Source organism: Procambarus clarkii, chromosome 50 (assembly GCF_040958095.1).
Source record: "Procambarus clarkii isolate CNS0578487 chromosome 50, FALCON_Pclarkii_2.0, whole genome shotgun sequence".
In the NCBI taxonomy this organism is placed as follows: Eukaryota; Metazoa; Arthropoda; class Malacostraca; order Decapoda; family Cambaridae; genus Procambarus; species Procambarus clarkii.
Window position 1 is genome coordinate 7229849 of NC_091199.1, and position 25605 is coordinate 7255453.

General features: G+C 39.6%; 1 protein-coding gene across 6 annotated transcripts in view; it reads right to left on the bottom strand.

Annotated features, from left to right (window-relative positions):
- LOC123772647 (uncharacterized) overlaps nucleotides 1–25605 on the bottom strand; it is a 31884-nt gene that overhangs the window by 3329 nt on the left and 2950 nt on the right. The window contains exons 3-26 of one of the 6 annotated variants that reach the window (XM_069303422.1): nucleotides 25479–25590; nucleotides 23656–23779; nucleotides 22584–22745; nucleotides 21585–21733; nucleotides 19763–19991; nucleotides 19179–19271; nucleotides 17909–18052; nucleotides 16621–16699; nucleotides 15575–15705; nucleotides 14634–14840; nucleotides 13329–13457; nucleotides 12231–12413; nucleotides 11762–11901; nucleotides 10961–11093; nucleotides 9475–9606; nucleotides 8942–9024; nucleotides 6715–6859; nucleotides 6274–6358; nucleotides 5249–5394; nucleotides 4648–4836; nucleotides 3907–4046; nucleotides 2649–2778; nucleotides 1802–1924; nucleotides 956–1109 (exon numbers count right to left, since the gene is read on the bottom strand). In XM_069303422.1, coding sequence (XP_069159523.1) covers nucleotides 956–1109; nucleotides 1802–1924; nucleotides 2649–2778; nucleotides 3907–4046; nucleotides 4648–4836; nucleotides 5249–5394; nucleotides 6274–6358; nucleotides 6715–6859; nucleotides 8942–9024; nucleotides 9475–9606; nucleotides 10961–11093; nucleotides 11762–11901; nucleotides 12231–12413; nucleotides 13329–13457; nucleotides 14634–14840; nucleotides 15575–15705; nucleotides 16621–16699; nucleotides 17909–18052; nucleotides 19179–19271; nucleotides 19763–19991; nucleotides 21585–21733; nucleotides 22584–22745; nucleotides 23656–23779; nucleotides 25479–25590 — 3342 coding nt within the window. Of the gene's footprint in view, nucleotides 1–955; nucleotides 1110–1801; nucleotides 1925–2648; nucleotides 2779–3906; nucleotides 4047–4647; nucleotides 4837–5248; nucleotides 5395–6273; nucleotides 6359–6714; nucleotides 6860–8941; nucleotides 9025–9474; nucleotides 9607–10960; nucleotides 11094–11761; nucleotides 11902–12230; nucleotides 12414–13328; nucleotides 13458–14633; nucleotides 14841–15574; nucleotides 15706–16620; nucleotides 16700–17908; nucleotides 18053–19178; nucleotides 19272–19762; nucleotides 19992–21584; nucleotides 21734–22583; nucleotides 22746–23655; nucleotides 23780–25478; nucleotides 25591–25605 lie in introns of those variants that run through there. The other 5 variants (XM_045765902.2, XM_069303424.1, XM_069303425.1 and 2 more) reach the window with 5 other exon arrangements.

Here is a 25605-nt window from a genome sequence, read left to right on the forward strand (position 1 = left end):
ATTTTGGCATATTTAATGCCTCTAGCCTCTCTTCGTAGTTCTTGTCTTTCGGTACTACAAGTCATTTACAGCAGATGCATATCTTTGCACCATTTCCAGTTTGTAGATGTGCTTCTTAAGATATGGGCACCAACAATCGGTGCATATTCTAACTTTGGTCTCACAAAGGTTGTGAAGAATTTCTTTAGTGCAGACTATGAGTCGCAATGACATGGCTGAAGATACGATGACCAAACTTCGTTTCTTTATCTTCTGGTGTGTGGTTTGGTCATCAATTTCTTTTTTTTACCATCTATGTACTGTATTTAAAAAACAATTCTGAAATAGGAAAGCGTAGCATAGGCTACTCGCACAATGTTCTTTATGTGGTCCTCGGGTGACAATTTTTTTTGTCTAGAACCACCCCTAAGATCTATATCTTCATCAGAATTTTTTCACGCTTTTTCACAATTTGTAGATTGTGTGTGATCTATTTTCTCCTATTCCACGTTCCATAACATGGCAGTTGTTCACAAATTCCATTTGCCAAGTGGTGCTCCTAACACTTATTTTGTCCAAGTCTTCTAGAAGGGCAACGTAATCTTCTTACGTTTCTTATGTTCCCTAGTACTGTAAGTATCATCAGCAAACATGTTCATATAATTCTGTATTCCTTCTGGTAGGTTATGTAGACAATGAACATTGCTGGTGCAAGAACTGAACCCTGTGGTACTCAACTCGTGACATATCTCCAGTCCGATACATTGCCACTGATTACTGCCCTCATTTTTCTGTTGATTAGAAAATTTTTCATCCATTTTAAAAGCCTCCCTGTCACTTCTCCAGTACGCTCCAGTTTCCTGAACAACTTCTTATGATGGACTCTTTTCAAAGGCCTGTGCATGTGTGAGATGTAATTTGCAAGGACAAAAAAAGTCAAAGAGAAAAGCAAGCACCAGGTAAATAGACCACACACCTTGAGCTCCTGCCCCCGGAGGAGGCGAGGGTAGCATATCCTGCAGAGCTGCAACCATATCGGAGTTAAACTCCGCCATCTGATTTGATGAGATGGATGCTGCTGTTGTGGGAGTCAAATTCTTGATCTGGGACATTTTAATTACCTGTAGAAACTGGTATACATTTAGGTATGCAAAATTATACCAAGCTGGGGTACTGTACAAAAGGTAGCATAGTTCTAAGGAGAGCATGTTAAGCCAGTACAACAATATAGCACTTTAATTGCCTAAAAGTTTTGGAATTATTCATGAACACCGTCTGCTGGAGATGGTATACATTAAGTTACACAAGATTACAGAAGTAAGGAGGTCACTCAAAAGTTCAAGTTCAAATATGTTTAATGAGACATGAAAATACATCCCAAAGGGATAGAGTAGCTTAGGCTATTTCTTCCCCCCCCCATTATGCATACAGGCTTCCTGTCCTTGACAAAACCAATGAATTAATTTGGTCAACAATTTAAGTTTCAATGAGATCAGCCCTCTCATGTCTGGTTCATAGTGTTGTTAGTCCTGAGGCCCTCAGCGCTTTCTGGTATTAAAGATGACTGTTCTCTGATTATTTTTGTTGCTCTGCATTTATATTTATACAACCTGATATTGTAGATCCTTTTGAAAACTACAAAAAGTGCTTATACTACTCTGGTGTGCCCCATCTCAACTACTATAGCCACCAATTTCCTGTACCATTGACTCCGTGTGCCAGCATGGATACCTTCAAGACACTAGAGCCGGGATTGACTCACCTTCAAGACACGGGTTGGGATAGACTCACCTTCAAGACACTGGGGCTGGGATAGACTCACCTTCAAGACACCAGGGGGAATAGATTGTATGCCGGCTGAGGTCAGACCTGAGAAGGCTCTGTCAGGCATCATGGCCAAGCTCTCTGGGCTGAGACCACCCATCAGGAGTCCCATCTCACTTACCTGTCAACAGGTAGACCAGCTGTAATTATGTCCAATGTGTATCAACAGATAGATCAGTTATAATTATGTTCAATGTGTACATTCGAGTTTTAAGGTCATAACCACACCAGTCAACCCTCCTACATAAACTTCATCACCTATGCCAACTGCTATGATGGCTAGTCTTTAGTAACTTACACAAATAATAGATCAGCTGTGCCTCGCTTTTCCACTACTATTCCAATACTTTTCCACATTTTTGGATTATATGACTCGCCTGATTATCTTTTTAACATTGATATTGTGCTTGGATAGTGCTCCTGAACCACTAGCTCAAGCCATGAGGTAAGCAGACAAATAGTGTATGTATCGTATTTAACATGACCAACTGGATACAGTTATATTGTGTCCAGCAATTGAAAGCATGTACTCAGGTTTGTTCAAGTATGTTACAGTATTTAAATGCGAGTTTGCCTGTTCACAGTAACCTTAAAATAAGAATATTATACTCATATTAATATTCATTTCTCTGTGTTCACTAGATTTGGGATTTAATTAGCAGTACTGTATGAGCCTGACAATGAGCACATTCAACACTGCTTTATCCTTCCCCATCTTTCTTGCACACTACGATCTCGATCTCTCTCTCCCCCTCACCCTTACACTTATCCACTTTCTCACACACTCTTCATACCATCGCTTACTCACATGCACTCCTTCTCCCGCACCCTTACCCAGTGCTTACCGTCGCCGGGTCCCAGTTTCCGATGCTTCTGTTGTCACTGTTGTATGCATCGATGGCCCTGCTGGCAAGGTAGAGTGTACCGTTGTTCTCACCGCTACAGTCCTGTGTGCCCAAGTACCTCATAGCATCCCTGTTGATAACAGTAGTTTTAGTACTTTAGTGTGTAGTAGTTTTAGTGGTAGCAATAAGTGGTGGTGGTAGTAGCAGCAGTAGTAGTAGTAGGTAGTTGTTGTAATTGTGGTAACCATAATAGATACTGTAGTTAGTAGTAATACTGTAGTTAGTACTTAGCAGTAACTATTACTACTAGTAGTAATAATTACTACTAGTAGTAGCGATAATTACTACTAAATAGTAATAGTTTAATAGTAATAATAGTTTGTAGTAATTATCATTGTAGTAGTTTGAGTGGCTATAGTAGTTTTAATGGTAGAAGTGACAAACCAATGGTGATAATGGTGGTAGAACAGTAATAGTAGTAGTAGAATTAATAGTAGTTGTGAACAGTAGTAGTATAGTAATTGTAGTAGTAGAAGTAAGGATATCCATTAACAACTGGTTCCCACTGGCCAGAGAGTACACAGAATATGTTGGGCAAGTCGCTAAAAAGGCAGTTCCAGATTTTAGGTCTATTTGCACAACATGTTTTCATGGATTTAGGTATCAGAGTTATTGTTGAGGTGCAGAGCTGTGTATTCAAACAGAGGGGCTGTATGTTACATGAAGACAGAATTTGTTATAATTTAACTTCGGGTTTAGTTTTAGGTGAAGTAGTGGCCGAGACCAATGCATAGTTGCCTAAGTGAAATAAGAGTAAATTAATGAGTTATACAGATTTTGAATATGAGAGTGATAGACATATGCCATTTAGTGATAGAGAGAATGATAGACTAATGCTATTTAGGTACTCTTTAATTTTTTCTTAGTAATTGGTTAAGTATAATACAAATTCAAAAACTATTTCATTGCATTCCATGAGTTAGGATCTTTTACTTACATGGCATTTCTGCATTGGTGCAGAAATGCACCACATATTTCTCATGTGGTATTTATTGGTTCTGTTCCAGCCTTCTTAAACACTTGAGATCAGGATTAGTATTGTATTTTATGGTTGTGAAGATTCAGAGTACTGGGGACTGATTCAAACTGACTAGACTATCGGAGTCTATCAGAAAACAGACAAACTCCGAAGGACATAAACATTTAGTTTATAAGTTGAAAGGTGATATTGGAAAAATAATGTGTAGTTTACACTCACAGGAAAGCAGACAAGGGAATGGCATTGATCTGGTCTTGAGTGAAGTAGCACACCACTCGCCCCAGCAGCATCAGGTCCTGTGAGGTCATGCTCGATAAGCTCTTGTAATTAGTCAGAACATTGTCCCTGATTGCAGTCATCTGTCGGGGAGAGTGGATGAGGGTGGGTGAGAGGGTGGGCAAGAGGGTCAAGTAGTTGGACAAAGATTGTAAAAATAGTGGGTGGTTAGATGAATGGGTACTAGTTCATTGTGGATTGGTATGTGGATTGGACATTTGGACACATACATTTGTGATTTATGCATTTCATATCGTTATTTATATGGGGCCCATGCAACAGAAAATAGACAGACTGCGGAGGCCCAGAGGAAGCGCGCCACATGCAAAGCTAGAGCAACCTCCACCATACAAGTGCACCCAACCCACATATGTCCCGTGTGTGGGCAAACCTTCCAGGCCTAAATTGGTCTCATTAACCATATTCAGACACACAGCCACTGATCTTCGACCTAATATTGAAGTTATGGTCATCTTTAACTCTGAAGCATGAACATTGCTGTTATCCTCTGTAACTGTATACATTGTTATAAATTCCTGTGTATTTTTATTTATACTTTGATTAACTTATGTATCCTAATTATTTTAATATACTGTCTTTTATATCTTAAGTCAGTAAGTAGGAAAACAGATACAATTACCTTACCTCCCCCTCCCATGAGAACCATCCCCCTCAGCTACTCACCGCCTCATCAGACATGGAGGTCATCATCCCCATCCAGAAGATCATCTCCTTGGCTGCTGGAGTGTTCCATGTGGTAATGTTGTTTATGTCATCCACAGTGAAGGCCTGGTAGATGTATCCAAGTCTAGTCTGCTCCTCCTGTGTCAGGTTACCCTGGCTTCTCAGTTGCCTCACCTTGCCAGCCAGGATCTGGAAAGGTCGTCACACTTGTAGGTAAAGGCTCACGGAAAATAATGTTCACACTTGTGGATGTGAAAATGTCACTTGTAGGTATGGATATATATATCGCATTTATTGAAAGGAAAAAGCCTCCTATTGACAAGGGAAAATCAGTACTTTCATTTTAAGGGATGCCGCATTTATTATCAAGATATTATTTATATCTAATGCAAGCTCAAACTTGTGAATACAAGACATATTCATTAAGTGCAGGCCATAATTTCAGTATCACATACCACTATCAATACCCTCCTCACATTCACACAAATATACTCCAAGACATGTCTATTGTCACAGTCATGTCCATGCCCCACTTAAGACAGTCCTATCCTTGCCCAAGTCCTACTTCCCATAGCCTTATCCATGCCCATGTTCCACTTACCACAGCCTTATCCATGCCCATATCCTTGGAGGCAAGGTCAACCAAGTGTTCCTTCACCTCTTGCAGCTGAAATTTTCTGATCTCTGCAGTGGTCAACACGGTAACTCCTCCACATGATATTTTGTCACATGCTGTGGCAGTGCCTCCTGCAGGATAACAAGAGAAAAGAGAAGTAGTGTGTGTATGAGAAGCAAGCACACAAGATTTGGCAAACACGTGAGGAAAATCAGGATCAGTACAATGAATATTGGTTGCATGATAAACTAGCCATTGTTGGTGGCAACAATCAAGGAGGGCCAGGATAGCAGCAGCAAGAGTGGAAGGGCCAAGGAGAGCTACAAAACTAGTAGGAAAAAAAGAAAAGAGGAGTCAGTAGAAGAGGAGGAGGAGAAGGAAGATAGTACACAACTCTGGAAAGTGGCCCATGTACACCAAATAATTTTTATTTATATTTATTTAATTTACAGTCATGTCCAGCAAGAGAGAAGAGCATGAGTGTCTTGGAACTTATCCTTGGAGTCGTCTCACTCACAGGCTCACTTTTGTCAAGTTTTGAATTGAGATTCATCGGTTAAGTCAAGACATTTTCATATTTAACAGGTTTTCACCAGCATACATTCATTAAAAAATATAAGTAGAATTTATAAATAATACATAACACCATAATAGCCAAATACAATTAGTCAGACTGTAAAATTCTTCAACCATAAAAGTCACTTTCAACCACAGACCATCGGATATTCATGGGACCTAAATAACAATACTTAACCTTAACAGCAATGAACCACCAAAGACTGTTACATTTCTAGGCCTAACAACCATGCAGAGCCAGTCATAAACTGATAATCCTGGACCTTAACACTCATGGAAGTTAAAAAGCCAGTCACATTTACTGTACATGTAACATTAACAGCCCTGTGCAACAGCAACAGAATATTTCTTGATCTTAACCAATCTCAACCAGTCATAGGCCATGGAGGAGTTGAGGGCCCTTAATAACAATGCACAAGCATTCACCGACTCACCTGTCTGCCTCAGCTTGATGCATCTTTTTGCCTGATCCATTGCGATGCTGTCTCTAATATTCATGGCACCAATCTTACACACACCCTGTAAATATGATGGATTACTGATGCTGCTGTCAATAATGAAACTTTTTGGTGGTGCCCTCTATATTTGTGGTGCTATCTCAGCTGGGAGTATTATTGGTTCTGCTTTCTATGTTGATTCAGTTGGTGCTGTGCCCATCTCCCTTTTTATAAAAAAAACATCCCTTCACTCCCTACCGAAAGCATTCTTTTTCCTGCTTCTTCCTCGTGTTTTTATCCATTTTCTCCCTCTTCTTTGGCTTCTCTCCCTCTTGATTATTCCTATTTCCTCTCCCTTCCTCTCTCCCTCACCCCATTCTCTTTTTTTTTCCCTCCCTCCTTTCTTCCCCCCTCCCTCAACCTCACCCTATCTCTCACCAGCTGACCATCCTCAAAGGGGGACATCATAATGTTGCAAGACGTGGACGTGTAGACCTCATCCGGAATTGTCATCAAATTGGTGCTTGGTAGCATTCCCAGGAGGCAACTGATGTCACTTGCATTTTTCCAGGTGGTGGTGGGCCTGGAAGGTCAGAGGTCACAGTTAAGAAGTCAAGAAGAATTGTGCCAAGACTCAACATATAATGTGGTTTAACTCCATTAACTGAACATGCTCCACTTAATATGGGTGAAGAACCAATGATACAATTTGGAGTGTGAGTCACTGAGTCAATTTTGGAAGAAATCCTATGGTTGGAAGTGAAGGGTTTTGATGAGTTTTGTTCAGTACAGTTTTGAATTTGGCTGCAAGAAATGTTAGTCAGAAATTGTTATGCAACCATATCTTCTCTAATTATTTATCAGAAAGAGTTAATATAGTATTTTATAGAAAATCCTGTTAAAAGAAAGATTTGGCATGGGAAACGTGATGGGGCCTTGTTTATTTCTTGTCATGATCCTATATTAGTAGAACAATCATTAAGGGGAATGTATTCTGAGAAATACTGGAAAGAATTGAGAACTCTTTTTATAGACAGGTTCTCATGGTATTTTTCCTTCATTTAGTAGATTAAAATAAACATTTTTTCAGCAAAATTTGACCATAAAGCATGGCATTTAGTATTTCACTGATGTGAAAATGGAATGCCTACAACTTCATAAATCACAATCAACTGATCTCTAGGCCAATGGAACACAGTTTCTCCAAACGCGGAAAGATGGTATCGAACAAGGAAATAGAGAGAAGGATGGGGTAAGGGGCTAGGCAGAGGATGAAAGAAAAGAATTGGGACAGAAAACAGAGAATAAGATGATATGCAAAATAGGAGGAGAGGATAACAAGTTGAAGAAAGAAGAGAGAAGAGGATGATGATGACGGAAGAATTAGGTGGAAGTAGATGAGGATAACGTGGAAGTAGATGAGGATAACGTGGCAGTAAAAGAGGATAAGCAGGAGTGTGGTCCTTAACTTCCAGGAGTGAGACTGGCGTAGCATCATACTGAACAATAACAACTTCTGGAATTTCTGTACACTTTAGTAATGACACTTTGGAATGATCTCTCTTAAACGGTAAAAACCTTGTGGAATGATTTTTCCTTCTGATCTTCAAGAGTAATACTTAGCAATAACCTGAATGGAACATTTTAAACCCCTTAACTAAAAAAATACAGCGTTGAATGTAATTAAATATCATTTTCTGGGAGAGTCCCGGAGGCTTCCCGGAGCTATACCAGGCTGATATGTATGTATTCGCCCGTGGCATCAGTCAATTCGAATGGAGCTCTAAGCCTACCAGGCGACTACGAGCCAGAACCTGCCCCCCCTCAGAGAGGCACGAGGCCTATAGAAACCCCCATGTGGTTGGAAGCATTCTATGTCTGCCATCTATTAGTTTAGGTAGAAAGAAAGGTAGGCGTCCAAAAACAGACCCCAACTGGTGAAAAATTGTTATTGAAAAGCAAACTGCTAAGTAGAACTCCACAACCTGAAAACAAGCAAACAAACTCGCTTCACACCTGCCTGTCTACGTAGCTCCCCCCTCCCTGGGAGGTGGAAGGGAAAGCCCCAGGCCCCACGCCGGGTCTGGGGGCTCCGACAAAAGTCTGACATGGGCCAGCAACTAAACGAAGCCACCTGCAGATACAGTACAACTGCAGTATCAGCAATGCCAAATATTTCTGATACTGCAAACAGCAATGAAGCAAAAGGGCGACAAAAACCTAAGAGCCAGGGCCCAAGCAGATTGGACAGTCTGCCAACCAGGATGACTCCAGCCCCTCGTAACACACCCAATAAGGAAAAGTTGCACCAAACTCAAATGAGGGAGGATCCATTACCGAGGCAAAATTCGGGTCACACAGAAGGTAAGCCACAATGGCCTCCCAAACCTCCTTAGGCAGGATGTGGGAGGCCGAAAACCTCTGGAAGGAAGGAATCGAGGAACACAAGTGAACCCAGAACCGAACCCAGGGAGGAGCTGTACCCATATCAATCTCATACAGGGAAGGAGGATAAGAAAATCCCTCCCCCCTGTAACAGCAAACCCCGCACCGAACGGGCTCTCCACAGAAAATAACTTATGGAATGCCATACATATTATGATCCTTAGGAGCAAGCTTTAGGAATAACTTGACCTTTATTCAACTACTCTGTAAATGACCTTACCCTTTAGCTTTGACAAGCATCTGACCAATCTGTTGCTGTTGTGACTGGTCGAGGCAGGGAGGCACCGCGCTCAGGAAGGCTTTCTGTAGACAGGAGATTTTTTGTTCATCCAAAATTATACAAATATTTTATGCCATTAAAAATATTACATATAAATTAAGAATGCAGATATAACATCTGTAACACTCATAGTAAGCACAGTTTCTGCTTGTTCCCTTTGTCTTGACACAATTTACAAGAGAAGTTTATGCTCATATGAATATGTATATTCATGCATGCATACATGCCACATTGTTAGTTTCTCATTGAAGCTCAACAAGTGAGAGCATCTGTTAAAAGAATGGATAATTATATTCCTGTAAATCAATAAATTTAAATTCTTAACATAGCTAAGACTGCATTAGGAAAGGAAATTTCGTAGTGCAAATTCAAATGTAAATGCATAAAATTAAGTTTACATACCACACACACAATATGAAAGAGTCAAGCAAGCAAGAACACTAAAGGACAAACAAATACAATGATAAACTAACTTGCAGACGCTTGATAAACTCAAAGGAGGCAAACTCGTCCATTTTCTTCAAGTTATATGGGCTGAGGTCAAATGCACAGTCATTGAGGATGTTTAACTCGCAGACTCCCACCTTTGCTCCTGCAGCACTTACCTAGAGACAGAGTAGGGCACGAGGAATAAAACAAGAGGAATTAGTTAGCTTGGTTAATCATATTTAAATTTCATATGTTATCTACACTTACCTATGTCTACTTTAGAAGACTCTTTTATACATGACTAGACGGGGTACCTAGGGAATACCTGGATTGACCCAGTACCCAAGTCAAACCCACACCCTTCCTCACCTCCATACATTACCCTCCCCTGTCTCCACACACACACACCACCTTCCTGTCTCCCCACACCACCCTCCCTCATCTCTCTTCCACACACCCTGCCCCATCCCCATCCACATCTCCCTTCCACACACTACTCAACCTCCCTACCCATAACCCCCCCCCACTTCCTCCCCCCCTCTCTACAATCCCCAACCTACCTCTTCACCCCCACTTACCCCTCCACATATTCAACCCATCCCCCCCCCTGCTCCACCATCCCTGTAACAGTTTTCCTTGCATATTATCTTGATTACTCAACAAATAGTTGCCATTAGAAAATAAATCTTTTATACAAATGCAAGAATCTGTGGACTCGAGGCTGTGTTTCCCCCTTCATGGGGGAGGGGACATTCAGCCAATCCCAACCTCCCCTATGACACTCACAATAAAATCACCATTAATTAGGCTAAGCACAAGCATCTGGCCTCCACCTTCAAACATCCTTATAGATATAAATGGTTAACTGTGATAGAGAACTCATTAAATACGAGCTGAAGTAGATTGTAGCAGCAAGACAAAAAAAACATGACTAGCATACACACTCCTGAACACATTCTAGCATAAAATGCCAACATGTGGACATTTAAATTTATAAGATGGCTAGTTAACTTTTCTTTGATAAAGTGATCAATCTCCACATAAGCAATCTGGCAATCAAATAGAGGAAGGTTTCCTGATGTAGTTAGCAATTTGTTTCATAGTTTGGTAAACTGAAAACAGTTCTTGGAGGAAGACTGTTCCATTACCTCTTGTTAATTTTAAGGGCAGTTCACCCCAGTATTGGATTGATCTTTGATCACTATATGCTCCCAACCCCAGGTATGGGACATAGCAAAAGGTTCTCAAGTAGATGTGATTTAATAATGCATTTTACATTAATAAGAGAACAATAGGGTATGGAATAATGGTAAGGAAATACGTTTTTACATTTTTTTTTTAATGCACAGGTTACTCCATATAGGAGTGTTTTTCATATCTTAGGGGTTTATTCACATCTTATGTGAATACATTTAGTTGGACTCAAAAGCTGGCAGTTATTTATTTCTTGTATGATGCTCAGTCGCTTCATCTTATGTACATGTGCTTGCTCTCCATTATAAATTATGATGCTTGTGAATGTTCGCTTACCATATTGCCAAAAATAGAGTTAATGAAGAGTCGCCTGCTGTTCCGGGGGATGGTGGAAAGGATGCTGTTCTTGCACATCTGCATTAACAGTACTTGCTTCATCTCTGCATTCAGCACTTGCAGGGCGATGTTTCTGTTAAAGAGAATTAGTTATTCAATTAGTCAACTAATTACTGCAAGACAGGATACAAAAGTTAGAGCTTATCCCATACAAACACACACAATAAAGTTACTATTCTTCTGACACTTAAGGATGCTGGTTCAATCCCACTGACCTGCTCCATTACTGTGATGTCATTGTGTACAAGTTCTCTGAGGGTTACAAAATAATAATACTGATCAGTACTTTTTTTTAAAGTTATAGTTTGAATTGAAAGGGGAAACACTGTTAGATAAAATGACACAAAATGGACATTGTACATTCAAAACACCAGATATATTAACTAAAAATTGACTGTCTGAAAGTTTTGGCAAGCACATACCCATCCCACGAGCGGTAGTGGAAAAGGTTAGAGACAATTAATGGGCTTGACCAAGAAGAACATCACAGGGTCACCTAAAAATTATACCATTTCATTTTATACAATTACAAGACAAACCTCTGAAGAACTGCAACTTGAGTCTATCAAAAACAAGAAATGAACTGCATCTCTCACAACGCCTCAGATCTGAATCCCTAGATTTAATGATTCATAACATATTCTTCCTAACAATTACATACTTCACAGATGGCAATGTGCTTTGTTAAAGTATTAAAAACATAAATATCACTTGTCATCCTAAAGTCTCTACTACACTCACCCCATGCTAACAATGACACATGGGGGGATGGTTGTAACATCCTTCAAAAAGAGCTGCTGGCCAACATCTGACAAAGATGCAAGTCCGGTGGGCATGTTAGTAGCGGCCCAGTCCATCAGCTTGTCTCTGAACACTCGGCACTGATGTTGAGAGACGAGAACAATACGTGAATAATCTCGAATTTATTGACAAGAAAAAAAACAGAACATGTAACATGGTGTACTGATGTTCAGACTGGCACAAGCTGATTCTAGTCGTAGGATATTGGAACGGTAACCACTTCTCAAAGCAAAAGGGATACCAGAGCATCAAAGCAAAAGGAATACACTGTACTTTTTAATTCCAAGTGCAGTGGAGCAATGTTTCAATATGAATATAATACATTCACCATTATGCAATATGCTAAAATATATAGAATTTTACATTGTCTAGAATATTTAACAGCATTTGATAAAATTTATTAGCTTACTGCTGCCGTGGATAGTGCCTTGTTTGTGGCCTGGATAGCCCCAAACACACGAAAGAGATCACTTGCAGACACTTTTTGGGCATCAGTGGCACTCATGCAGGGTAGAAAGTCCATGCCTTGCCTGATTACTTCAGCAGAGATGTTATTTGTGCCACCAAAGATCAAGTAGGCACCTCGCAAACACTGTATGGAAAGATGGAGCTGTTACTAGCTGTGGTGGTGATGGAGACGGCAGTAGGTATGGAAGGAGTGAGGACATCTACCTGAATATGCCTGTTACTTTGTCCGTTCATCTTTTATAAGTGCATTCCCCTTCCTCCTCTCCCTTCTGCTCTCTGTACCAAAAGAACCTCTATTCTCACCAGAAATAATTATACTGGTTTACAAGACAAGATTTTTATCCAAAATTTATTAAGCTATAAATTCTATGGTGCCATCATCACAAGGGCTCAGACCAGCAATATTTAGAAAGTAGTACAGTGATACCTTCATTTTTGTATTTAATCCGTTCCCAGAGATGGTACAAAAACAGAAAATATGAAAACCATAAATACGAAAACCGAAATAAATTTTCCCATAAAAAATAATGTAAATTGAATTAATCCGTTCCACACCCCCAAAAATATTAACTAAAAGCCAAGCCAATCTGGCTATCTGGGTGCAAATCCTTCTGGGATGTGGAGTTTTCAGTTGCATATTGACTTGGGGACCATTCAAGCTTGTTTGCATTTGTGTTACTCACATGGCCCCACAAAGTGAGGCGATTCGATGAAATATCTATGCCCGAGTTGACCATCGAGCGCTGTCGGATCTTGGATATAAATAGTCTCACGATTATCACCATTGAGTTTAATAAACTGTAAATTTATTAAAATCTTTATGAATGCTGGCAAGTCACGGCTGCCATGAAGCATATCACCTTAATTTATAACATAACTAGTGATCAATGTGTAATTCTTTAACAAGAAATCATTGCTATTACAAAACTAACTATCTTCTCAATGGTAGCCACAACAGGACTTACTAGAAGGGCAACCACAAGGTACTCAGTGAGTAACCTCATAACATTAATTAGCTGGGTAACTGATTAAGACTTACAGGAAGGGAGAAGGGCGACATATTCTTGGACAGCATTGCCAAAGTGGTCGGGTCTAGGCCTTCTATCTTTCTGGTAGAGGCGTACTCCTTAAAGAGCGGGGTGTATGGGAGTAGTTCTGTGGTTGTCAACTGAAAGCAATTAAATTGCTCATGGTTAATAAATTTGCCAAAAATAGGACATGAGAACGAGGTGCTTATTATACCTGTATATGCAATGCCAGCCAACTTTAAACTGACAATTATATACTGTAGCTTGAAAATTCTGAAATAGTTATTTGTATTATATGTTAGACCAAAGTCAGCATATGCCACCACATGGAAATATATCAACATAAAAATCTTTGGAGAAAAATTTATTTATATATGCAAACACACCACACCACATGACAATCGTCACGTGTCCTGTATCACCAAATATAGAACACTATGTGAATGTGTGTGCCTACATACACATGTGTCTACATGCACAGAGTCAATGCTAAAACCATCAAAAGCTTCAAACCATCTTATGAAAATAAATTACAGAAGTACAGGACACCACAAGCACAGCTTTCACCCTACAGCTACACTTATCACAGTGCTAGATTCAAATCAAAATTGAAATTCAAATGTTTATTTAGGTAAAATACATATATACAAGGGGTGATACAAATATTGATGAATTTATAGATAGAGCTAGTACATACAAAGCCTAAAGCCACTATTATGCAAAGCGTTTCGGGCAGGAAAAACACTAAAGACTAAAACTTAATACTTATTACTAATTGAGATTAAAATGGATAGAATAAATTAACCGAGAGGGTAATGTATAACAACACCATTGGAATTTTCAACATTCTACTGTATATGGCAAATATTATAAGATGGGACATCATGAGCTTAGTTACTATCTTATATCTACAGTTAGGTAATTACACACGGTTTTAAATTTAAAATAGCAGTGCCATAAATGCGCTATGTGATAAAACAAAAAATCTATGGACCGAACACAAAACTTGAATGGAGAGCATGTGGGACTGGGTTGTGTTTGGTGAGAATGCTCTTGGAAGAAACAATATGAACTAAAGTTTGATGTACAAGTGTGTGTAATGTACTCTGGACCAGAGTAACAGGAGCTATTGGGTAGAGTTGATCTTTGCATCGAAGGGATTCTTGCAAACACCTGGCTGGACCAGTAGACGATACAGGTCTGGAATATATGCATTATTGTGGGGCAGTTGGCAGCACGAGATGAAGAGATCATGATCCCATGTTCCATTCCTGAAATACTCCTATATTTATAACCATAAATTAATAAAAAATCACCTGTGACATAATTACGTCGATTTGGTAAGTTGTCAACCGCTGACGTGTCTCCTGAGCTTTATCAACAATCAGTTTCCAGTTTGCCTTGTTCTGATCCTTGAGAAGATTTGGGCTAATATATGTCTTCAGGGAGTCACTCAACAGGCTCAGGTAGAACACTCCATTAATAAATGTCGTATCCATGTCAGCTTTCATTAGTGCATTTATCTGAAGAAAGATGCCATGGGATACATTGGTATTTGTTTATAAAAAATGGAACAGCAATGATGAAATTGTCTACTTATTAGTAAAAAAATAATATACATTTATATAAATAATCAAACAGTTGAATGTCGGGTGTTTTCTAAAGTACCGTATGTCAGTGCATGGTGGCCAGGGACGTATCTAGAAAGACTGGTTGGTTCTGACTGGAAAATTTATATGGTTACATCACAAAATCTAATGGATTTAGATAAAAATTGTGGGAAAGGGTTTGAAAATGTTGGATTTTCCAGGAACATTAGTTGTTTGGTCGTAGACAGGTCGAGATTAGTTGGAAAATGGTATGATTAAGCTATTTAGCTTTGTTAGAAATTTGATTGTATTAGGCTGAAAATTAATGGTTGGGTTTTAAGATTTAATTGGTTGGCAGATTTAGTGAGAATTGGAATAATAAGGTAAAATCAGTTGAAAAATTATTTAGATAATAGATGGAAGTAAACTGTTAAAAAGGTTAGAATTGGTTGCAATGGTGTGAGTGGGTGAAACTGATTGCAGTGGTGTAAATTACTGTTACTATTTTATGACAACACAAGTACTGTAGTTGGAAATGCTCGAAATGGTGCATCATTGAAATTATGGAACGTATTTAACTATTTATTGGCATTATGGAATTTGGTTGGAATAGATTCAGTTTAAGACTTGGAACAGTTGTAACTGCTTAGAATAGTTAGTGCACCTACCTTGGTTGAAAATTCAGGTCCCTGGACCATCATGATACTAGAGTCCATTGATGGAAGAACTGTATTCAACAGTCTACGCTTGGCAGCGGCCTTTAGGTAACACGCAGGAGCCCTCATCATCAACGGCCCTCCTGAATACAGTATACGTAATTTAAGATTATCGAGTACATTCTAATACAAAGTTATATAAAATACAATATAGTAATGACACCCAACCCACAGAGTTGAAGATGACACATTGCTGATATTTTGGCCCATCCTACAAGAGAAATTGTCTAATATATATATTTTTTTATTTATTTATATTTTAGTTACAGTCAGAAGGCAGGATATGTAATATTCATCCTCATATTAATATGACAATAAATTGGTATGTCAAGTCATCATTATAATACACAGTTTATTTTATATATTATAAGTAAAAACATTTTTTCTGAAGAATATTTGTAAGAAATTTGCCAGTCACATCCCTCTATACAACTTTCTCAAGATAGAAACAAAAGTAAGGAATTTACTTGATAACACCAGTACAGTATCTCCTTGTACAGTACTGTATACTTTAATAGTTCCACTGTATTTTTTATGCAAGATCTGTAGTGCAATGGCAAGCAGTCAGCTCAGAAATGAATGATTCAGGACTCGATAACCTGGTAAAACAAGGTGTTAAACATGCACTTTTACATCTGATACTTCTCTTCTAGTAGTATACTGTGTACTGTACATAAGTCAATTGTTGTGGGATGCATCCTGAGGATGTTTGGTCCTGGCACTGGGAAACCATAATACTAAGGCTCACAATGTGTCTAAAAAATATATGGCAAGTTAACAAAACAAATTCAAAATATATGGAGTTAGCTCCAAGCAAATTGTGCACCAAGACTTCATCACAAGAATATTGTGGTTGCACCTGCTGACTACAGGATGAATGCTTTTGGATGGAGAACCTTGCCTAAAATCTACCTCTGTCCAAAACATACCAGTTCTTCTCTACACCATATTGGAGGGTAACAAACACATTGGAGAACCACAAAGGTGGTGGCACTCACCCAGGGCATCAACATCCGACTTGGTGATGGTGTCGACAGTCTTATTCATCAGCGCATCATCGAGAATGATGCGAGCATCCTAGGAAAAGAACACAAGAATAAAGTATACTAATGAAGGCCTATTGGCGCATATAAGGCAACTCTTATTTATATCCAACCAAGCTCATATGTCTAACTTTCCCCAGGAAATAATGAGCAATTCTACGATTTTAAGTCACCCAGAATTTGTGTTAAATAAATCAACAACTCTATTTCCAAGGTAAGGTGATTATGAGGAGAAAGCACTAATCCAAAATTGAGCACCTGGGGAAATATGAGAAGGTGGGATATGGGGACATGAGGAAGGCAGACTCAGACAAGAGACAGACATGTTTCTTCATGTCTTGTAGTGTCTGCTGATACAGGTTCCTCTCTTAAAGTCCCCTGATGTGTTATTTTGTCCTTAGCATGTTCTAATATTTCTAAATATCCTTTAGTGTTCTCTTGCGCTCCTTGATGTATTCTCATATTCCCTGATACATCACCCTGTGGTACTCCCAATGTTTCCTCGTATGCTATTTGGCAATCCTTGGTTTCCCCGGGTCACTTCTGGGGCACTCAAGTGTATGTGGATATCTTCTCATGATCTCTGGTGATGCCTAAGGATTTTATCTTCGTGGCATATCTTTGTATCTTTACTGTATTTGACATTCCATTATGTTCCCTGTATCTTCTTGTCTTCTAAGGTATCCCGCAGGATTCTCTGGTACTGTATTTCTGACTCCTCAGTGTCTCCCTATTTTCTTCTGGTATTTTGGGACATTTCCTGGAATTCCTACATACGTGCCTATATTATGTAATGATCAAACCACACAAGAAGATAAAGAGACGACAACGTTTCGGTCCATCCTGGACCATTACCAAGTTGATTGTCACAATAGACTTGATAATGGTACAGGACGGACTGAAACATTGTTGTCTACTCATCATCTTGTGTTTGGTTTGACCATCATATCTTCATGACATTATTGTGATTCATCATCCGCCTATAATATGGCCTTGGGTGCTTTCATTTAATGTCTGTTTGAGGCATTAATGTACCACCAATGCCTATGATGTCCTCTTGTGTCTCTTGGTAGTCCTTAGGCGATGTAGTCAGATATCTTCCAGCATACTATTGAGTATTTGATAATATATCTTAGTGAGTCTTGGATTCCCCTAATGTCTCCTTGAATATCTAGAAGTAACCTAGTGTCCTCCCTGACTTACCTTCCCTCAAGGGGCCCCTTGTGCATCCATAAGTTCTTACCTGGGGGTTGATATCCTTGCCCCTAGCCTTGGAGTTCGTGTAAGCTATTGCCTTGAGAGTGGGATCAGCTAGTCCGGCTGGTGACAGATCTGATGGCCCCACACACACTTGCAGATTGGCCAGACTGTTGTACCATATATTGTCCTGTTGAAGGGGAATACGTGGTCATGGTGTGGAGTTATGGTGCTTAGGTTATAATGTTGGAATCTGTTGTGAGTTTTATCTTGATTTGACAGCTTCAGCACCTTTTGTATACACCCCTTGCATGTGCCATTCATCTGTGTGTATACTTCAGTCATAGGCCTACCTGCCTTCAAGTTATACCAAAAGAACTTTCATGCTCTTCATCTTTAAAAAAAAAAATACCTACAATTGATGATTAACTGTGCAATCCTTCATTACGATAATAATGTTGACTTTACAGTAGTATGGTGATCAAAACGCTAACATAATGAAGTGAGGTCTCAATAGTGCAAGGTCAAGTTAGTGCCTTTTCAAGAATGTAAGAACACCAATGTTATGTGCTCTCACAACCCAATGTGCCTTCTTGTATATAGATAAATAACAAAATAAAATATCAGAACAGTATTCCTACTGCTTACAATACCAAATCTCATGTTGGGTTTTTGCATACATTTATACGTCACTTAGATTTAGGTAACTTGTCTATCTCATTAAATGGTGTCTAATCTCTTAAAATAAAAACAAAGTAAGCTTAGTCTATAATCTCTCTATAATAACTAGAAAGATTGGCAATAAAATACACAATCAATAATATACATTTTCCAAATATATTACTGGATGGTAATAATCAATTTTTGAGAAGAGTTTGGAAACTATAGTCAGAGTCCTATGTTGTCTACTGAGGTGAAGAGAGAAGTCTTTCTCCTACAGATGTTGCAGATCTAATGGATTTAGCTGGCCAACACCATCCTGCATTGCCGGGGACAGGCTCAGCTCAAGATAACAGCCGGTGTACCGTGCACAAGGTGAGGGTGTGTCAGATGACAACTCTACGATTTTGTTGATTCTACAACTTTCACTATACACACATGACAGTATCTCACTAGATACCTTTTTTGCATTCATTTGCTATTTGGTAATTTTTTATTTTTTGATGTGGCACTTGATTTTTTAATGCAGATTTCAGATTTGTAATTATGAGGGAACATTACAATAACAATGTGCCGGGATTTTCAAAATAATAAACAATTACAAAAAATACATTTAATTAATTATAATTTATACTCTCATGCTCTGCTATACTTACAGCTGCAGCAGTCATGACGGTACACTGCTCAGTCCGGCATAAAGCTTGCTTCCAGTTTTCGCAAGTCCGGAACCTTGTGGCTGGAATGGGCACCTGTAGAATGGAGAAGGGTAGTTAGGCAGGTAAACAGGAAGCTAGGTAAGAAAATAGGATCATAGAAAAGATGATAGGCTTTGCTATTGATAGGGTTTGGTCGATAGGTGATAGGTTTTGTTGGTAGGAAGGTAGATATATAGTTAGGTACACAGGTATGTCGGTGGATAGGGGGACATGTAGGTAATAATGCTAGCACTGGGGTGCTACAGGGAATGGTAATAACAGTGAATAGTACTGAAAATAATAGTGAATGCAGTGGTGACAATATTAACAAAAAGTGGTTTCAATGGTGACAAAGAAAGTTAAAGTAATACAATACACGTGTAGTGGCAGTTGAGATGATAATGGTGGTGACAGCAGTGACAACACTGTTGGTGACAGCATAAGAGTAACAGCTTTGGTGACATGACAGTATGAATAGTGATTACAGTAGTGGTGACAACGACAATAATAAGAATACAAACAAATACAAACACTGTCTCGCTCACCGAGACAATATCCGCCTTCTTGTCCTTAACAAACGAATTAGTGAGGTATACGATAGCGTAGTCCGGTATTATGCTGACATTACCCATGGCTCTGACAGTGTCTTTATTCCAGGTTGATGGAGGCCCCTTTAGGCGTTGAACCATCATCTGTGTGAGTGTCCACAGGTGCTCCACATGTGGGCAGTTGGGGTCAGGATTTGCTGATTGGCACATTATCAGGATTTCCATGCTGTTGGTGATTATTTTAAGTTACAGTATTTGGATTTATGTATATCACTTAACTGATATGTTACGTGTTGTAACATATCACCTCACCCAAATGCAGGTATAAAAAATCAAAGATGTTTAAGCTCTGTTCAGTCATAGTTGTGTGTGTGCAAACTAAAGTCTTTGAAAATGTAATAAGTTTTACGAAACGCGCTCAAGTGTTGCGTCAGACTAGAAATAAAAATGAATTTTGGAGAATTGATTTTTCAGTTACCATCAACAGTGAAGAAAAATGTAAGAAACATTGAGAAAATTCGTGTTAGAATTATTAATCTTACTTTTTCGGTCATATTTAATAATGTATATGACTTAAATAGACTGTAACTAGTTTAACAGTGTTACTTGCTTAGCTAATTGAATTTGGGGGTTAAGATCCTGAGGGATAAATATAAGGATCCACTACCACCCACAGGATGGGTACTGGGTCCACTAATGCCCACTTGAAGGGTATCCTGGGGTCCACTACTGCCCACAAGAAGGGTATCAGGGAGTCCACTACTTTCCATGGGAAAGGTATCAGAGGGTACTGCCCAAGGGAAGGGTATGGGGTCTACAACCAACCATGAAATTGGTATGGAGGTCCACTACAGCCCACAGGAAGGGTATAGGGTCCACTACTGCTCAAGTCCTCTGCTTGAATTGCACCTCTATAAATAATAATAATAACAATAATATTAATTTACAAGGTACAATGGGTATCTGAGATTACATAAGATTGGTATTTTACATTCTTGCAAAGCCACTAAGATTAGATTAGATTTTTTTATTCAGGTAAAGGTACATACATTGAGTTACATACATAATGTTGGATTTAAAGATAGAGATAGTACATACAATACCTAAAGCCACTAGTACACATAGCATTTTGGGCAAGGTGAGGGGGGGGGAAACACTTAGACTAAAACTTAATAGTAATTGAGCTTAAAGTATAAATTGTGTTGAAAAAATACAAAATAATAAAAGGGGAGGAACAAGGCAGAGAATAGCAATTATACGAGTTGGTCAACAAACAACATTGATTACAATAGTAAGACATGGGTTGACATTTAGGGGTAAGGCAGGTTACATGGAGTTTATTAGATAGTTTTTAGTTTTTATCTTAAACTGGCTGAAAGAGGTACAGTCTTTGACATGACTGGGAAGTTCATTCCACATTATGGGTCCTTTGATTTGCAGAGCATTTTTAGTTCGATTAAGTCATACTCTTGGAATATCAAATAGGTATTTGTTACTGGTGTGGTGCGCATGGGTTCTGTTATAACCTTCTAAGAAGCTTTTAAGGTCATCATTGACATTACAGTTCAGAGTTTTAAATATATAGAGTACACATGAGAGGATGTGCAGTGACTTAATATCTAACATATTTAGAGATTTGAGTAAGGGTCTGGGGCCTGAGTTAGATATTGTTCTAATAGCAGCTTTGTGTTGAGTAATTAGAGGACGTAAATAATTTTGGTGAAGAAGGTGGTGAGCAAGGGGATTCACCTTCTCCTAAGAAGCAAGAATGTGCTGGAGACACCTTACTCGGTGTCTCCAGCTCCCCAGCCATACTTACACCGCCTGGGCAGTAGAGTCGTTCTGGACCTTGTCGAGGCAGACGGGCAGCTGGAAGATGACTGGGCCGAGGTCAGTCACGTTCTGAGGAGACCACTTGGCGGGGTCACCCAGCCTTGACACCAGGGTCACGGCCTCGCTCACTGTCAACTGTCACGGTACTCACTGTTAAAACATTACCTCTGTGCTCTCTTCATCTTATGCACACCTATATCATAAAATATCTGGGACACTAGATATACAAAAGTATTTTTGGTAGAGAGACACCGACCTACCCGGGCACTGCCAGATAGCCCCATCTATTTTTTGTATCTATCTTTATCCTGTTCTCTCTGCCTCTCTCATTTCTTCCAATTCTCTCTTCCCCTGCCATTCTCTCTCTCTCTCTCCCTCTTTCATTATCTCTGCCTCTCTTCCTCCCTCTCATTCTCTCTGCCTCTTTTCCCCCTGTTTTCTCTGTCTTTATCCCTACCTCCCGTTCTTTCTGCATACCACCCTACAGTTTTCTATGACTGTCCCTGCCTCCCGTTCTCTCTCCCAGTATTTATTTATTTATTTATGCATATACAAGAATGTACATAAGGAATGTGAGGATACAAATATGGTAATTACAGTCTTGTAAAGCCACTAGCACGCGCAGCGTTTCGGGCAGGTCCTTAATCTAAGAAAATTTTAAGGAGGTAAATACTTGCAAAATTTATAGACAAAAAAATGATAACAGATTACATGAAATTAAAAAAAAAAAAAGAGGATGAGAGAAAATTGTAGGTACAGTATATTAAAGCACATAGGTAGCTAAGATTGATTGCAATGACAGCTTAAAATGGTAGTTGACAACAAATTGGTAGGCACAATACAGCAGAAACAATATAAGATTGATTGCAATGACAGCTTGAATGGTAGTTGACAAAAATTTTGCAAGCAGTAGGCAAAGAATATTCTAATAATATTCAACAAACGACGTCATCTACATTCTCTGTGTCGTATATATATGACATACCTGGCTGATATCATATTGGGCCAGGCTGATGATTTCATCATTTGTCATGTTGAGGAGTGTCAGACGATCCAGCTCGTCCAGGAACCTCTGGGGGACCTTACCGGTACCCATCGCGATCAAGTTGGTGACCTCTTTCTTCTTGGCCGTCATCAGAAGAGCAGGCTGAAGGAGAGGAAGGAGGAACTATCAGGGAAAAGCGTCAAGCCATTACCACTATATAGCACTGGGAAGGGGTCAGGATAAGGATTTGGGATGGGACGGGGGGAAAGGAATGGTGCCCAACCACTTGGACGATCGGGGATTGAACTCCGACCTGCACAAAGCGAGACCGTCGCTCTACCGTCCAGCCCAAGTGGTTGGGTGTAGGCTGAAGGTGGGATATGTAGTCAGGTTCGAAGAGTAGGCTAGTAGTATATGTGTATTCATTTATTCGTGCTTACCTGGAAACACAAACCGAAACTGTCTCTATTTTTCGCTTGTTACAACTTGTAATAAAGTTGTTACAGCTTGGCTTAACGTGTTTATGACGTATTAAAACGTTGTTACAACTTGCTATATTGGTTGTTATAACTGGTTAGGAGGTGTTAAAACTTGTTCGAACGTTGTACCAACGTCGTAGTTTTGGTGTGTGTTTGGCGGGTTGCTACAGCAATCAACTACTGATAGCTTGCTACAGCAATCAACTACTGCTAATGATGGTTTATTCACCGAGAAGAATGCTTGAACTCAAGAGGAGAAAAATACAAGAGATAATGACAAAAAACTTACTACTTATAAAAATTAAAAATAAATTATAATTATCTAAACTTCATTTTCAAGACCACGTAACTCCTTTTTTAGGTTATTGATACTTAGTACAGACAGCATATAGTACAATGCCCATATATGCATCGCTAGTCGCCCATTCTATAGACAGGTCTCTTCACAGAAACAGAAATAACCTACATAATGAGAGCACAATAACGTGATATATCTGCAAGGAAATATTTGGAGGAGGATGAGGTCTGGGGTGACCATGACTCGGGTTCGGGCCCACCGTCCTGCTCCCAAGATTGTCACAGAAATAACCTACATGTATCTCTCTCCAGCCGTCGGCAGGGATCTTGTTCAGCAACTGTGTCACTGTGGCATTCGAGAAGGATTTGTTCGTCAGCCATCCTTTCACATCGTCTGAAAGGTTCTGGAACCGCTGCTTCCTGGAAATAAGTGGCTTTATCACTTAAGCTGAGAGAAGAGGTTTGAAAGCGTGAACTAAAGCTCACTGAGGTCCGCCTTTGTCAACTACTGACCTTCCCCGTGATACATCGCACAACAATGGTACTTATTACTAACTGAACACATGAATCAAGTGAAAGGAAATGTACCCAATCGTCTTTGCCCTGTAGGAAATTTAAACCCGGTACCCTCATTTATTTATCACCCAATATCCCATATATTAATCACCAAATATCCATCCTGTAAGTGGCTGTGGAATAGTTACAGGAACACATAATGGACTCAGGAACTGAACTATCAATTTAACTGGTTTTCAAACATGTAAGAAAGTTGCTGTTGTCCTCGGTTAATTAAAGGATATTAATATTAGGTGTTTTGCAAGAAAAAAAGAAATGATCAAAAGGCACTAAGCCGGAGAGATTATTTAACGTTGTTTTTTGCAAAGGTTATGGTATGAACAGAAAGAGTGGACTTTGAGTTGATAACATAATCAATGTGTTGACTGTCGCTCACGTGGAAAGAGTGTTTAAGCGTGCTTTAGCCACGGGGAAGTTACCCTCCCCGGGAGGGCCTTCAACACATGGTCCGGGTGGAGGCGGGTCACTAACCTCAACCAACCCTTAATAAACACAAAGGAATCACAATGACATGAAATATTAATCACAAAATTGCCGGTGTCACCTCTTAGGTGGCTTGATCTTCATCAATCAATCAATCATTGCTACCAATTCACGACCGAAAATCACATTCACCCCAAATATTTACCACCTGAAGTTACTCTTTTGGTGTCTCTTCCGGGGTGGCTTAATCTTTCTCTCATCACAGGGTAAATGTGGAGAGAGATGAAAGAATAGATGGGGAGGGGGAGTAAGGGATAGATGGGGCGTATAGGATGGATGAGGTGATAAATGGGAAGTGGAGGAAGGAATAGAGGAGTAGAGGGAAGAATGGAGAATGCGGGGGAGTGAGCGGAGTGTTGTAGTAACCATAACATAGTTACAGTAACCCGGGCAACACTGTACACCTACTTTTATTACTATTGACCAGTGCCAGACACGCTAACATAATTTGTTGACACCTTCCTACCCATACCTACTTCCTTCCTCCCTGTCCCGCTCCCTTAATACCTACATCCCTACCTCCCTAGAGAGGTAGAGGCGAGAGATAAAACAACTTGGGGAGAAGAACAACCACCTCGGGCGTCGAGAAAGACATTACACAGAGCATCTGTACTGAGGAGCACATTAACAGACTGTCTTCTGCGGCACAACGCAAAATTTACACATATCTGCAATGCGAAATGTGTACAAGGTGTCGACTAAAACGCTGTGTACTGTGGACGTTGGACGAACACTTGAGTGGACGAGACCCGTCAGAAAGCTTCACCTAGTACAGCTTCTTCCCAAACTGAAAGATGTGAGCTGCAGTCGTAGACTGCAAGCACTGAATTCTAATTTACTATATATGATACAAAATATATAATAGACCTGATCACAATATGTAATTTTAATAAGGAAATCCAGTCGCTCTCCTATAGGATCTCTTGTATAAGATCTTTACCAATTTGCTATGTCTTTAAGTACGTATTATGTATGCTGTTATATATGTAAGCATATATTTACGTATATATATATACACACAGGTCCACGCACTGCTATAAATAATCACTGGTCAACTTACAGTGTGGTTAAAGCCTTGTTGAATAGCTGGTATGTTGTGGCCCAGAAGCTGGAGGATGAGAAAGTGTTCCATTGTTCAGCGAACCAATTGCCTTGTACCGTCGCTCCCGCCACTGTCAACAAGAACA